Source organism: Kogia breviceps, chromosome 15 (genome assembly GCF_026419965.1).
Source record: "Kogia breviceps isolate mKogBre1 chromosome 15, mKogBre1 haplotype 1, whole genome shotgun sequence".
NCBI lineage: Eukaryota > Metazoa > Chordata > Mammalia > Artiodactyla > Physeteridae > Kogia > Kogia breviceps.
This window is the reverse complement of record NC_081324.1, coordinates 62157378-62173723: the sequence shown is the minus strand read 5'-3', so window position 1 is coordinate 62173723 and position 16346 is coordinate 62157378. Positions and strand designations below refer to the sequence as shown.

General features: G+C 35.1%; 1 protein-coding gene across 6 annotated transcripts in view; it reads left to right on the top strand.

Annotated features, from left to right (window-relative positions):
* Positions 1 to 16346, top strand: part of SPIRE1 (spire type actin nucleation factor 1) — a 212814-nt gene that overhangs the window by 124291 nt on the left and 72177 nt on the right. For all 6 annotated transcript variants that reach the window (XM_059039865.2, XM_059039860.2, XM_067015789.1 and 3 more), the window contains one exon: positions 1073 to 1306. In XM_059039865.2, coding sequence (XP_058895848.1) covers positions 1073 to 1306 — 234 coding nt within the window. The remainder of the gene's footprint in view (positions 1 to 1072; positions 1307 to 16346) is intronic.

Below are 16346 nucleotides of genomic sequence, written 5' to 3'. Positions count from 1 at the left end.
GTCATGTACTAAGAACTTCCACATGTAGCAAATGCATTTAGTCTTAACAAAACCCCATGAGATGTAGATATCATTGATACCCATTTTACAGATAAGAAAATAAATAATTTAACTAAAATAAATAATTTGCCCTGAGTCAAATGGTTAGTGGTAAGAGTGGCAAAATCCTACATCTTTGGCTTTATTTCCTGTGTTCTTCCCTCCAAAATAGCTAAGGTAAAATGAGCTGTTGGCATTGTAAAAAATTTTTTAAAAGTTATTTATCTGTGATTTTTCTGAGCAGAAAAGAAGGTAGTGTTGCGGAATAAAGTAGAATTCTTTGTATTGGCCAAAGCCCAAAGCATTTGTCAGGGTGATAGTAGGCAGGGATGTATATTCAGTGTTCATAAATCAGGTACGTATTTCTTGGGAGATAGTAGTGGTGGAGATGAGTGGCAGGGAGGATTATCTATGCACTACACTGAAAGTTCAGAGTTTGAAAGTCTCTCACTTGTTTGCATCATATGAGGGATATGTGTTTCTAATAATTGAATGGAACTCAATGAGCAGTACGTATGTGGCTATTAATAGATTTTGTTATTGTTGTTGTTCAAGCTTACATTAGCTGCTACCAATCATTGATTTTTCAGTCTCAGATCCTTGGTATGTCTATGAAATCCCTAATTAGATAAGCATTGCCATAAGAGTTCTGAATGGATATGATCTTTGATAACTCTGTCCGTTCTCAAAAATATCTTTTGGAAATGTGGAAAAGCAACCTGGTTGGTATTGTTGGTATTTTATATAAATGGAGAATACAGATTTTAGTGTATGATATAAATCTAAGAAACATGAAAAGGGTTTTTGTATGTGTTATATACTGGTTTGAAGAAATCACACAAAAATTTCCATCTGAGATGTTTTTAAAAGCATAGTTGAGACTTTTAAATATCTCTTCAAATTTAATTTGTCATGTTTCTGAAATGGAATAAATTAGACCTAGCTTATATCATACTAAATATTTTATGCCTTACAGTTAGTTCTATAAAAATGTTTAGTCGTCTCTATTAACCACCTTCCTTAATGTTCCTAGGTTATTGAATCTTTGGGAATTATTATTTATAAGGCACTGGACTATGGCTTGAAGGAGAATGAAGAAAGGGAATTAAGCCCTCCCCTGGAGCAGCTCATCGATCGCATGGCCAACACGGTAGAGGCTGATGGCAGCAATGATGAGGGCTATGAGGCTGCAGATGAAGGTCTGGAGGAGGAGGAAGATGAGAAGAGAAAAGTCTCAGCAATCCGGTCCTATAGAGATGTCATGAAGGTAAAGTTTACAGTAGTACCTCTTTCTTTGAAGAGTTGTTATTTCATTTTAAAAAACTGAATGGTGATTTAGCATTTGATAATAGTCCTTAGACTTTCAGCTATAAGTGAAATGTGTTCTAATTTCATTCTTTTACATGTAGCTGTCCAGTTTTCCCAGCACCACCTATTGAAGAGACTGTCTTTTCTCCATCATATATCCTTGCCTCCCTTGTCATAGATTAGTTGACCATAGGTGCGTGGGTTTATCTCTGGGCTTTCTATCCTGTTCCATCGATCTATATTTCTGTTTTTGTGCCAGTACCATACTGTTTTGATTACTGTAGCTTTGTAGTATAGTCTGAAGTCAGGGCGCTTCATCCAGCTCTGTTTTTCTTTCTCAAGATTGCTTTGGCTATTCAGGGTCTTTTGTGTTTCCATGCAAATTTAAAAATTTTTTGTTCTACTTCTGTGAAAAATGCCATTGGTAATTTGATAGGGATTTCATTGAATCTGTAGATTAGAACACTCTCTAACACCATACACAAAAATAAACTCAAGATGGATTAAAGACCTAAATGTAAGTCCGGATACTATAAAACTTTTAGAGGAAAACATAGGCAGAACACTCTCTGACATAAATCGCAGCAATATCTTTTTTGTTCCACCTCCTAGTGTAATGAAAATAAAAACAAAAATAAACAAATGATACCTAATTAAACTTTAAAACTTTTGCATAGGAAAGGAAGTCATAAACAAAATGAAAAGACAACTCACAGAATGGGAGAAAATATTTGCAAATGAAGCAACCAACAGGGGATTAATCTCCAAAATATACCAACAGCTCGTGCAGCTCTATATCAAAAAACCAGATAACCCAATCAAAAAATGGGCAGAAGATCTAAATAGACATTTCTCCAAAGAAGATAGATAGATGTCCAAAAAGCACATGAAAAGATGCTCAACATCACTAATTATTAGAGAAATGTAAATCAAAAGTATAATGAAGTATCACCTCACACTGGTCAGATTGGCCATCATCAAAAAATCTACAAACAATAAATGCTAGAGAGGGTGTGGAGAAAAGGGAACCCTTCTATACTGTTGCTGGGAATGTAAATTGGTACAGCCACTATGGAGAATAGTATGGAGGTTCCTTAAAAAACTAAAAATAGAGTTGCCATATGATCCAGCAGTCCCACTCCTGGGCATATATCTGGAGAAAACCATAATTCAAAAAGATACTTGCACTCCAGTGTTCATTGCAGTATTATTTACAGTAGCCAAGACATGGAAACAACCTAAATGTTCATTGACAGATGAATGGATAAAGAAGATGCGGTGTATATATACAGTGGAATGTTACTCAGCCATAAAAAGAATGAAATAATGCCATTTGCAACAACATGGATGGACCTAGAGATTAACATACTAAGTGAAGTAAGTCAGAGAAAGACAAATATTATATGATATCACTTATATGTGGAATCTAATTAAAAAATGATGCAAATGAAAAAAACATAAATGAAGTGAATAAGGAACTAAAAATACTCGAGTCTGTGAGAAATGAAGAGTAAAAAGTTTTCCATTAAGAAACAAAACTGGGACTTCCCTGGTGTGGCAGCAGTTAAGAATCCGCCTGCCAATGCGGGGGACACGGGTTTGAGCCCTGGCCCGGGAAGATCCCACATGCCACGGAGCAGCTAAGCCCGCGAGCCACAACTACTGAAGCCTGAGTGCCTAGAGCCCCTGCTCTTCAACAAGAGAAGCCACCGCAACGAGAAGCCCGCGCACTACAATGAAGAATAGCCCCCACTCACCACAACTATAGAGAAAGCCTGCATACAGCAACGAAGACCCAACACAGCCATAAATTTAAAAATAAATAAATAAATTTATTTAAAAAAAAGAAACAAAACTGTGTATACCTCTGAAACTGAGCTAACAGTTTTTGGTAGTGGTTTAGTGGGTATTTGTGGTGGGGAACAGGGCATGGTGAAGGAGGAGGGGAAACCCACCCAACCAACCATGTCAGTGGGTTAACCCTGGCACCAGTCAAATGACAGATGTCATGGCCAGATTGCTCTTGTATACTACAGATTTGGAAGATGAGGCCTGGAGAGTTATTGGAATCTTACAGTTCTACTAAATGACATTCAGTATGTTAACTTATAAAAAACGATTCTTGGACATTCATCAGTTTGAACTGATAACTCTTACACTGTTTTATTGTTTTTTTAATTTGAGCTACTATGTCTGCCCTCCTGCCTATCTTATTTCTATCATAATATGAAAAATAAATAATTAAAATGCTTTTTTAGAAAGGTTTTATAGATTGGAGGAAAACTAAGTTTACCAATTCCATTCTTAGGAATTTTACTGGAGAATATCATATGCTCACCCCTTGTTTCTTAGTTTCTATGTTAACCAAAACTGATCAGTAAAAATTTCCACATCTGTATCAATATGTTCTGAATATTTCTTTTAGCTACATGAGAAGAAAAATAATTGCTGAAACATTTGACAAGTAAACTGAATTTTATATATCATAAAACCCCATTATTCATGGTCAAATAGTGACACATAGGAGTTTGTGATTTGCTCAGTGGGTTGAAATGTTCAATTAGTAAATTGGCTCCTGTTTACATTGTTGGAAGAGAAGACAAGAATTAACGAAGAAATATATGCTTTCTCCTTGCTGAAAGTAGAAATGTGAAACTAAGTTTGAATAATATAAATAATAGAATATTTAGGAACTTGGAGACAATTTGTTTTTAATTCTTAGTGAGCAAGACCTTTTTATTGTGTAACTTTTCCCCTGAACAGTTATTCCTACCAGTCTTTCAATTTGGTATACGGTGTGTTACACTTGAAAATTACTTTCACGTCCATTGTTATGTGAGATTTATGGTAACACTGTAAGGTATTGGGTTGGCATTGTTATACCCATTTTACAAATGAAAGAACTAAGGCTCAGAGAGGTGTGTGACTTGTCCAGCTTCTTTGAACTGAGTGAATGAGAGGAAGTTAAATTCAGAGGTTTATAGTCAGGTAGGACTTAGATTGGAACCCTGGTTTTGCCATTTTTATACCAATTGTTTTACCCTGGATTATTTAATCCTATGATCCTTATTCTTATGTAAAGTGAGAATATCTGCCTGATTGAGTTTTGTGCAGATTAAATTAAATAACATAATTAATATAAAGTACCTAGTATAGTGCTTGTCATGAATAAAAATTTAATAGCACTTACTATATGCCAGGCATTTTTCTAGGTGCTAGGGATTTACCAGTAACAACATACAATTGGTCCCTGTTTTTATGGTTCTTAATTGTAATGGAGAAAAACAGGATATAAACAAGTAAAATATAAACACATATATCATTTTGTTCTGAGTCATTCCAAGGCTTTTTGCCACTGCATATAGGTCAGAATAAATTGCAGGCACAAATTTATGTCAGCTATAGAATGTGTTCTTCTCTTAAATTAAGAATATAACACCTAAAATATTTTTCTTTCAGATTGTTTGTTGAGAAACATATAGAACTAAGTGGAGCCTTTCAGGAAGTATTAAGAAAAGATCATTCCTAAAAATTATTTTTGTATATGTAAATATATCCTAGAAAAGATTCCTTCAGTTAACATTAGTTGAAAAGAAAAGGGATTGAAGACGTGAAGTAAATGGTGGTGGTGATGGAAAGTGAAGTATGCAGGCAAGGAAGATTAAGGAGACCAGGGGCAGGATGATGGAAGAGGAGGACGTGAGACAGTGTGTGGAGAGGAAGAGTGAAAGGAGTGTGTGAGAAGTGAATGAAGTTAGTATGAGAATAGCACATGAGCAAAGTTCTTCATTTGAGACTAATGTAAAAGTCTCAGCTTACTCATGCATTCATTTACCTTCTCAGATATTTAGGAAGCGTTTAGTGTGCCTTCCGTGTTCTGAGCGCTCTATCAGGTGCTTGGAGATGAACTTAACTGGGGTTAAATGAACGCCAGTGAGGTAAATATTATGGACCTGCTGGTTGGTGTCTAGGACCATACTAGCCCATACACCTTGGTGTAAATTAGCAGTCTGCTTACCTTCTTCAGGATACTGTACTTCCATCTGTAAGAGAATCATAATAAATAAAAATTTGTAATGTCTGTAATGTGTAGGATGTCTTTCTAGAAGGGGTACCCTTATGAATAATCTGAACATATGAAAGTGGTGGACCAGCACAGGTTCATGGGAGGCTTGTAGGGCACAGAGAGGGGCACTGAACTCAGCCTGGTGGATCCTGGTTCTCTTACACAATCCAGTCCCGCTAATAATCAGGGAATGCAAATAAAGCAATACCATTTGCCATTCTTTTGAAAACAAGAATTTACTTTTGTTGAAATTAGAAATTACGGTAAATTTTTTTGCTCAGTAATTGATAGCTGCAGTGTAAATTTACATAGCTCTTACATAAAATAATTTGACAGTATATTAAGAAGTCTAAAACTATTCACTATTTATAATAGCAGAATGCTAGAAATATCCCAGATGTCCATTAATAGGGGAATGGTGAATTAACTGTGGTACAGCCAACTAGTGGCGTACTATATCACTATCAAAAGGGCTGCGGAAAGATCTCCAGGATATATCATTTACATGAGAAAACAAGGTGTAGAAAATTATGTATAGTATGCCAGCATTTATCTAAGAAAATGTATGGATAAGAATATATATAAAGTATTTGTTTATATATTTTTTTTAAAAATAGGAAAGATAAACCAGAGTAGAAACCAGGACAGCCATTAAAGCTACATACACATCTATGAGTGTACTTGATTCTGTGGATTTGATTTAGAAACCATATAAATATTTTACATAATTATGAAACAAAACTGAATGTAGAAATATACTCTCCCCAAATCCAAAGCAAACTGAGCCTAACTGTTACCGCATCAGAAACGTGACCACATAGACAGACCTGGAAAGCAACGATCACATAGTAGCAGTGAGCACAGCTGCCACCAGCTCATGGTCTCCGAATACCACTCCCTACTAAAAGAATTCCAGAATTCCTTAGAGAAGTGGCTAATTCCAGATCTGGGAAGGAAATGTGTAAAATAGACTGGAACATCTTGTCATACCAGAAAGCAAACAGACTATCCAAGATTACTAAATTACATAAAAAGGACTCAGAAGCCAACTCAAGGAGGCTCCCGCATTGGTCAGATGGAAGAATTTGATCATCAATAAGAATAATAGCTGTGATGGATTAAAGCAGACCAAATATTCTTCATTCTCTGGACACATAAGTAATAATTAATAAAACCCTTTTGGTCACCTTTAGCGGTGGTTCAGTTGTTAACCAAGTTGTTAACCCACTTATTATTTTGACAACTGGCATATAGACAGAATCCATTCTGCCTTTTCCATAAGGACAGCACCTCAGGGCAACCAAAGAGTTTTGGATGAATGTCTCTTTATAAAAGTATTCCAACTAATAAATGAAAGGGAAGTAATAGGGATTGCAAAATGGTAATATTCTGATTCTACAAAATAATAGCATTGTGGCATCACAAGAAACCAGCAGACTTTCTGTGCCTCCGATGGAAGTTTACAGCACCACCTGCAAAGTCTTCTTGCCAAATAAACAATCTGATCAAGCCTCTAGATGTAACTAATCTAACTACCAATTTATAGGAAGTCCAGGGGACATAGGAACATTTAAAATAACACCATAGGGACGCAATCAGCAAAATCAGATTGTGGGAAACTATAGCACAAATCACATAATTTCTTCAACAAGTAACTTAGAAATTAAAAGGAAGGGGAGGGCTTCCCTGGTGGTGCAGTGGTTGAGAGTCCGCCTGCCGATGAAGGGGACACGTGTTCATGCCCCAGTCCGGGAAGATTCCACATGCCGCAGAGCCGCTGGGCCCGTGAGCCATGGCCGCTGAGCCTGCGCGTCCGGAGCCTGTGCTCCGCAACGGGAGAGGCCACAACAGTGAGAGGCCCGTGTACTGCAAAAAAAAAATAATAAAATAAAATAAAAGGAAGGGGAGAGAGGAAAAACAGATTAAAAGAAATTTAATATATACCAATTACAGTAGAATGAACCTTGATTAAAAGAAATAAATTATAAAACTAGGTATATATTTGAGATAATCAGGAAAATTTGACCTCTTACTGTATAGTTGATGATATTAGGAATTATTCATATTTTTAGATATAATAGTATTGTGGTTATATTTTTTAAAAAAGAACTCATTTAGTGATATATGCTGAAATATTTACATGTGAAATTCAGATATCTGGGATTTGTTGTAAAATATACCTGGAGGAAGAGGCTTAAGTGGATGAGGATGTAGATAAAACAAGATTAGCCATGAATTGATAATTACTAAATTGGGTGATGGGTACACTATAATTCATTATACTATTCACCTCATTTTTTATATGTTTGAAATTTTTTCACATAGTAATACTACTATTAGGAATTTTTCAAAGAGGTCAATTTTTTTTTTTTTTTTGCTTTCCAGTCCCTGTGGACTTTTTTTTAAATTTAATTTTATTTATTTATCAAAGAGGGCAATTTTTTAAACTTAGATAGAACTGACATATAACATTATATTAGTTTCACTTGTACAATATGCATAATGATTCCCTATTTGTATAAATTGCAAAATGATCAGCACAATAAGGCTAGTTATCATCCATCACCACACATAGTTATGAATTTTTTTCCTTGTGATGAGAACTTTTAAGCTCTACTCTTTTAGCAGCTTTCAAATATATAATACAGTATTGTTAACTATAGTCACCATGCTGTACTTTACATCCCTAGGACTTACTTATTTTATAACTGGAAGTTTGTACCTTTTGACCACCTTCACCATTTCACCCACCCTGTACCCCCAAGCCCCAACCACTGGCATCACCAATCTGTTCTCAGTACAAAGAGATGTTTTTTAAAACAAAATGTTACATAGATACGTGGAGATGTGTATCACAGCATTATTTATACTGTTCTGAAACTGGAAATAAATGACTCACAAAGAAATGGTATATCAACTACATGGATTATCATGTGGTCTTTAAATTATAATTATGTGGGTTATGAAGCAATATGGGAAATTTTTGTTTTAATAAATTGAAAAAAGACCACAAAATTCTGTGTGTACTGCTATGTGTATAAAGAAGAGACTGCTCAGGAATAAAGATGCAGACCTACTAGAGAATGGACTTGAGGATATGGGGAGGGGGAAGGGTAAGCTGGGACAAAGTGAGAGAGTGGCATGTACATACATACACTACCAAACGTAAAACCAGTAGCTAGTGGGAAGCAGCCGCATAGCACAGGGAGAGCAGCTTGGTGCTTTGTGACTGCCTAGAGGGGTGGGCTAGGGAGGGTGGGAGGGAGGGAGATGCAAAAGGGAAGAGATATGGGGACATATGTATATGTATAACTGATTCACTTTGTTGTAAAGCAGAAACTAACACACCATTGTAAGGCAATTATACTCTAATAAAGATGTGAAAAAAAAGAAATGGTAGGTGAGTTATGGTTTTCAATAAATCTATAGTTTATAAAAATAAAAGAGACTGTGCTGATTTATGATTTACCATAAATGGTATTAATGGCATTGTGATTCAGGGGGAACCATATGGCTTCAGAAATTCCATTCCTCTTATTGTTTAGCATTTGTATAATAAATAAAATATGTAAAATTTTAGTATGGCTGTATTAAGTTATTGCCCATGAATAGTTATATGTCCAGTGTTAATTCATACTTTCAAAAAAAATCTGGCATGTTTCTGTAAATATAAGAATATAGTTTACAAATAATAAGCCCTGCTTATAAAAAGCTAATATGTTTTTGGTTTGCCACATAATGTCAGAATTTACATGCTATTTTGAAAACTCATCAGGAGAAAAATTTAAGAAAAGGATAGTACTGTAGATGTGATTAAAAATAGAAAAAACCCCCTATATTATTTAAATTGTTTTTTGATTTTTTTTTTTTTTTTTTGATGTGGACCACTTCTTAAAGTCTTTATTGATTCCGTCACAATATTGCTTCTGTTTTACGTTTTTGGGTTTTTTGGCCGCAAGGCATGTGGGATCCCTGGTCCCCGGCTAGAGATCGAACCCGCACCGCCTGCATTGGAAGGCAAAGTCCCAACCACTGGACCGCCAGGGAAGTCCCTAATTTTATTATACCAAGCTAGATTAGTCCAGTGCACAGTTTATCTTCATCTTCAAATTGCACATGTATTACAGACAGCTGAAGTGGAATGAGTCTGTTATTTTCATTTGTGTATAAATTTGGCGTAGGTTTAATGGAGTATATCCAAGGGAAGCCATGATGTTAGTTTGAGCTTCTCTGTTACTGAGTGAAGGTGTGTTAACATAGGTTAGTTGGGTGACCATAGTCCATCAGTCAAATTAGAGTGACTCCAAGGAACAAACTACAGTTCTCTGTACTTTAAAATGTTTGTTCTCTAAGTTTTGAAATTTTCTGGGAATGTGCTAATTTTCTCACTGGTTTAGGCAAAAATTTAGTAATTTATCCTAACTATATGATGCTGCATTTAATGAAGATGATCTTTGTTATTATCTTTGTTATTAATTTCTTATGACAAATGCATGATTATACTCACTAGGCAAAACATTTTAATTATGGTTTAAAATATTCTACTTAGATTTTTGCAAATAAAATTCTAAGCTTTGTGAACTGAATATTTTTTAAAACTTGAATTTTAGCAGTTGAGAATAAATTATGAGGAAATTTGGAGTCTAATATTATCAACAAAAGACTGTGATATAAAGCCTAAATATATCAGAAGATACAATTTTGATTATGCCTTTTTCTCTTCTGAGGTGATATTATTTACACACACTGCAGTATGTGTCTCCAGACATAAAGAGTGACTTGAATTGCTGAACGCTTTGTAATTTAGAGTTTAAACAAAAACTGTATTCTCAATTAATTGTGCCAAAGTTAAAAAAAAACCTTTATGGTCTTTTACTGTGTAGTATTTTGACGCTAATTAGGGTAAAAGGCCAATGGATAATAGAGTCTCTGGCATACATCTTTGATTTGGTATCAGATAAAGATTATTTTCCTAGCTGGTACATTGCTTCAAAATACAAATGCTAACTTATTTGACCAAAAAATGTTTCCAAGTGTGAGAAAGTATTGTGGGCTGTCTTTTTTCTAATCACATCAGTCTAGCCCAGGTTTGCTGATAATTTCAAGTTCTGTTGAAAATATATAACAAGGTCTTATGTGTGTAATGAAGTTTTCAGAAAATTAATTTCAATTCTGGCAATATTATTAATGATTCTATACAGAGAATTCAGATAATGGAGTTGTCAGATAGACTTTTAATTGATGTTCAGGATTCTAAGAGTCAGGATTGAAACTTTGAGTAGAGAACTGGAAAATATATAGAAAGAACCTATTGGAAATTTGAGAACCAAAAAATGAAGTAACTGAAATAAAAGTTTAGTGGATGGTTTTAATAGACTAGATGGAGCTGAAGAGAGAATGAAGTGGAACGTTGTCAATAGAAAATATTCAGAGTGAAGCACAGACACAAAAAGAATAAAAGCAGTACACATAATTAAAGTCCCAATGAGAGCCAAAGAAGAGAGAGGATGAAAGGCATATTTGAAGACATACTAAGAATTTCCCAAGACAATGCAAAACACTATGCTGCAGATTTTGGAAGCCCCACAAACAAAAAGAGCAAGATAAATTAAATGGAAAACAATCTAGTTTCATACTTAAACTGCTAAAAACCACAAGCACAGAGTCTAAAATCAAGCCAGAGAAAAAACTGGACTGCACCTGACTTCTCAACAGAAACAATGGAATCTAGAAGACAGACTGGAATGACATTGTCAAAGTTCTAGAATAGAACCTAAAATTCTTTACCTAGTGAAGTATCTTTCCAGATTAAAGGTAATGTAGTTCTTTTCCTGACCAAAAAAGCAGTGGCCTAGAGTAGGAGTTGGGGAGTCATCAGCCTTATAGGTAGCATTTAAAGCAGTTAGAGTAGACAAGACCAGCTAAGGTGAGTAGAGAGAAACCCAAAGATCTAAGATTGAATCCTATAAACTCCAGCATTTTGGTTTAGCTTAAAATTGATTCATAGAACAGCAAAGGTAGGTTAAGTAAGATATTATATAGCCTAGTCTTCTCCTTTTAGAAATAAGCTGAAACCCAGCAATGTTAAATGAATTGTTATAAAGGTTATATAATGGCATGTTGATAGATATGGGACAGAACCTGTTCCTTCTAATTGTGTCCCTCTGCCCCCAAATTATCCCCTCTTTGGTAACTGTAGAAGATGATTTTGTTGCATGCTTACTGTATACTATGCTCTATGCTTAAGCACTTTAAGAACATTATTTCCTTTAATGGAAGAGTAATATACTCTCATTCTAGGGTGGAGTGCATAAGGACTTGGGCTCTAGAGTTAGACTGCCTGGGTTCCTTTCCAGTTCTGCTATCTCGCTGTGTGTCCTTGGGTAAATTACTTAGCTATTCTAAATCTCTAAATTGGGTTGTTGTAAGGTTAGAGGTGAAGATGCATATAAACACAAATAATAAAATAAATATCAAGTAATTCATTGACACAGAAATAACCACTGGGGTTATTTTTCCTCTGAGGGATTATTTCTCCTGTCTCAATGGAAACTTTGCAGAATTTCGTTGTTCTTTTAAAATTTTTTATACATTTAAAAATTGTGGTAAAATACACATACGATTTACCATTTAAACCATTTAAACGTGTACGATTTAGTGCCATTAAGTACATCCACAGTACTGTCCAGCCATCACCACTGTCTAGTTCCAGAGCTTTTACATTATCCCAGATGGAAACCTCATACCCATCTCTCCCCATCCCTCCTCCTTCAGCCTCTGGCAACCACTAATCAGCTTTCTGTCTCTGTGGATTTATGTATTCTGGGTATTTCATATGAATGGAATCATACAGTATGTGGCCTTTTGTGTCTGGCTTCTTAGACTTAAAATAATATTTTTAAGGTTCATCCATGTTGTAGCATGTGTCAATACCTTTTTCCCTTCTGTGGCTTAGTAAGATTCCATTTTGTGAATATACCACATTTTGTTTATCCATTCATCAGTTTAGAACATTGGAATTCTTCCACCTTTTGGCTGCTATGAATAGTGCTGGTATGAACATTTGTGTTCCAGTTTTTGGTTGAACACCTACTTTCAATTCTTTGGGGTATATACCTAGGAATGGAGTTGCTAGATCACGTGGTACTATCTTTAACTTTGGGGGAACCATCAAGCTATTTTTCACAGTGGCTTCACCATTTTACATTCCCACCAGCAATACACAAGGGTTCCAATCTCTCCACATTCTTGCCAACACTTATTTTCCATTTTTTCTTTGTTTTTATAGCCATTCTAGTGGATGTGAGTGGTATCTAATTGTGGTTTTGATTTGCATTTTCTAATGACCAGTGATGTTAAGCATCTTTTTATGTGCTTTTTGGCCATTTGTATACCTTCTTTGGAAAAATGTCTAGTCAAGTCAATTTTTAAATTAGGTTATCTTTTGTTGAGTTTGAGTTCTTTATGTATTCCGGATACTAGATCCTTATTAGATATATGATGTGCAAATATTTTCTCTGATTCTGTGGATTATCTTTTCACTCTCTTGATAGTATCCTTTGATGTACAAAAATGTTTAACTTTGATGAAGTCTAATTTATCCATTTATAGGCATACCTTGGAGATATTGCAGGTTTAGTTCCAGACCACTGCAATAAAGCAAATATTGCAATAAAGCGAGTTACATGAATATTTTGGGTCCCCATTGCATATAAAAGTTATGTTTATGCTATACAGTAGTCTATTAAGTGTGTAATAGCATTATGTCTAAAACAATATACATACCTTAATTTTAAAATAAAAAACAAAAAAATTACAATAGTAATATCAAAAATCACTGATCACAGATCACCATAATGAATGTAATAATAATGAAAAAGTTTGAAATATTGCGAGAATTGCCAAAATGTGACATAGAGACAAGAAGTGAACAAATGCTGTTGGAAAAATGGCACTGATATACTTGCCCAATGCAGGGTCACTACAAACTTGTAATTTGTAAAAAAACACAATATCTGCGATGCACAGTATAGTGCAATAAAACAAGATATGCTATTTCTTGTGCTTTTGGTATCATATCTTAAAAACCAGTATTGAATCCACAACCATGAAGGTTTATGCCTATGGTTTCGTCTAAGAGTTTTATAGTAGTTTTGGTTCTTATATTTAGGTCTCGGATCCATTTTGAGTTAATATTTATGTATGGTGTGAGATAGGGGTACCACTACTTTTTTTTTTTTTTTTTTTTGCATGTGGATATCCAGTTTTCCCAGCATCATTTGTTGAAGAGAATATTCTTTCCCTACTTAATGGTCTGGGCACTTTCGTGAAAAATCAGTCAGTCATAGATATATGGGATTTATTTCTGGACTCAGTTCTATTTCATTGATCTGTATGTTTGTTCTTATGCAAGTACCACTTTGTTTTGATTAGTATAACTTTGAGGTAAGTTTTGAAATTTGGAAGTTTGAATCTTCTAGCTCTGTTCTTTTTAAGAGTGTCTCAGCTATTTGGGGCCCCTTGCAATTCTGTATGAACTTTAGGATAAGCTTTTCCATTTCTTCAAAACAGGCCTTTGGGAATTAGGGATTGCATTCAATCTGTAGATCATTTTGTGTAGTATTACTGTCTTAACAATATTAAGTCTTCCATGAATACGGGATGTCTTTCCATTTATGTAAGTCTTCTTTAATTTCTTTCAGCAATGCTTTAGAGTTTTCAGTGTATAAGTCTTGCACCTCCTTGGTTAAGTTTATTCCTTAGTATTTTTTTTGCTATTTAAAAAAATGGTATTGTTTTCTAAATTTCATTTTCTGATTGTTCATTAGTATTGTTTAGAAATAGAACTTTTTTGTGTTGATCATGTATCCCACAACTTTGCTAAAATTGCTTCTTAGTTCTAATAGTTTTTGTGGATTTTCTACATATAAGATTATATCATGTGCATTAAAAAAATTTTAGAGTTTTACACCAGTGTTTTCCAAGTTGCAGGGCACAGCCTGTTAGTGGGTTGTGAAATCAATTGAATGTGTAAGTTTTGTTTTGTGAAATTTTTGTGTATAAAACATATACATATGCATGCGTTTGAATCCTTATGTAAAATGTATTTCTGTTTATTTATTTGTTTAATTTTTGGCTGCGTTGTGTCTTCGTTGCTGCACGCGGGCTTTCTCTAGTTGCATTGAGCAGGGGCTACTCTTTGTTGCGGTGTGCGGTCTTCTTATTGTGGTGGCTTCTCTTGTGGAGCACAGGCTCTAGGCGCACGGGCTTCAGTAGTTGTGGCACGCAGGCTTCAGTAGTTGTGGCACGCGGGCTTCAGTAGTTGTGGCACGTGGGCTCGGTAGTTGTCGCTCATGGGCTCTAGAGTGCAGGCTCAGTAGCTGTGGCTCACGGGCTTAGTTGCTCTGCGGCATGCGGGATCTTCCCAGACCAGCGCTTGAACTCGTGTCCGCTGTATTGGCAGGTGGACTCTCAACCACTGTGCCACAGGGAAGCCCCCTAAAATGTATTTCTTACTGTGAATTACAGTCAAAAATGTTATGTCATATTCAGAACATATAATTGGAATATAAAATTGTGGGATTAGTGAAAGGTGAAAGTCCTAGCAGATGCCTTTCATAACCTTGGAAATGATAATTCTATATGGGAAGCTGTTTTCTGCATACAAAAATAGTTGAGCAAAAAATATACTCTGTTCACTGGTCACTGTGAATAATTAAGCTTGTGAGATTTTTGCTTTTCATGCTCCCAAGGAATCAATTCTTAGCCTGTTTTTGGTACTGTGGGAAAAGTTTCTTACTGAAACTCAAGATATTTTCCTGAGAATATATTTTATTAAAGATAGTAATCTAACTATTAAATTGCATACAGTACTTATTACAAATGAAAAAATAACAGAAAAGACATTATGAAGGATATTATAAGCTATAAAGATATCTTTTACTCTCCAAAAGATACAAGTTATTAAATATAATAAATGTGTATTTTCAGTAATTGTATTAATGTCAAGTTTACTGAATATAGTAAAGAATAAGGGAGAACTTACAACTTTTTAATGCAAATGAAGTACCTTAAAACATAACTGTTGTACACAGATACAAAACTATTATTTTATAGGAAGATAAAATTATCTTTTTTAATAAAATGCACTAGGCTCTTGACAGGATGTCTTTTCCAATCTAATAAGGTGTGTTTGCATTTTCTAAATTGTTGTGCGTGATGTTAAATTGCATCTTTTACCTACAAGTAGTTCTGTGGGGGTTATGGGCTGTGTATTGTAAAGGACGTTAGGACTGGTTGTATCACCAGTTGCCCTCTGTCCTCTTTCCTCCACTCCCCATCTACTGATGAGGTATCTTCCCAGTGGTCCACATGTCTTCCTGACATTCTTTTTACTAAATTATACAACTCAGTGTGTATTAGAATGATCCTGGGCTTCAGAATCAAATAGGACTGTGTCAAATTCTCCTTCTCCCTTATGTTAACTTTATGACTGTGGACAAGTCACTTGACTCCTCTGAAGCCTTAGTTTCTGTTGCTATATAACGGTGCTAATTCAGGGTTACGTTGAAGAGTAAATGGTATTATGCTGTGTATATGACATGTCAAACATGGCATGATAAATACTCAATAAATGGTAGCTATTAAAATACCTGAGTTCTGATCAGTACTCGGTAATTGGTAGTTCCCTTTCTACTCCCAACCAAAACTTTTACATATGCCCTATCATTTTCAAGTAGAAGCTAACTAATTCTAGTAAGCTCATCTGTGCTGCTGGGTGTTTGTTAGTTACTGGACCACTTTTTCCATATAATTGTGTGGACTTTACTGGTCGTCTTGTGATGCATTAAGCTTTGGGTGATGGGAATTGTGGGGTTGCCTTGCTGTCCAATATGAAAATGTGAATATACTGGGTGTGTCTGTTTTTAAGGTA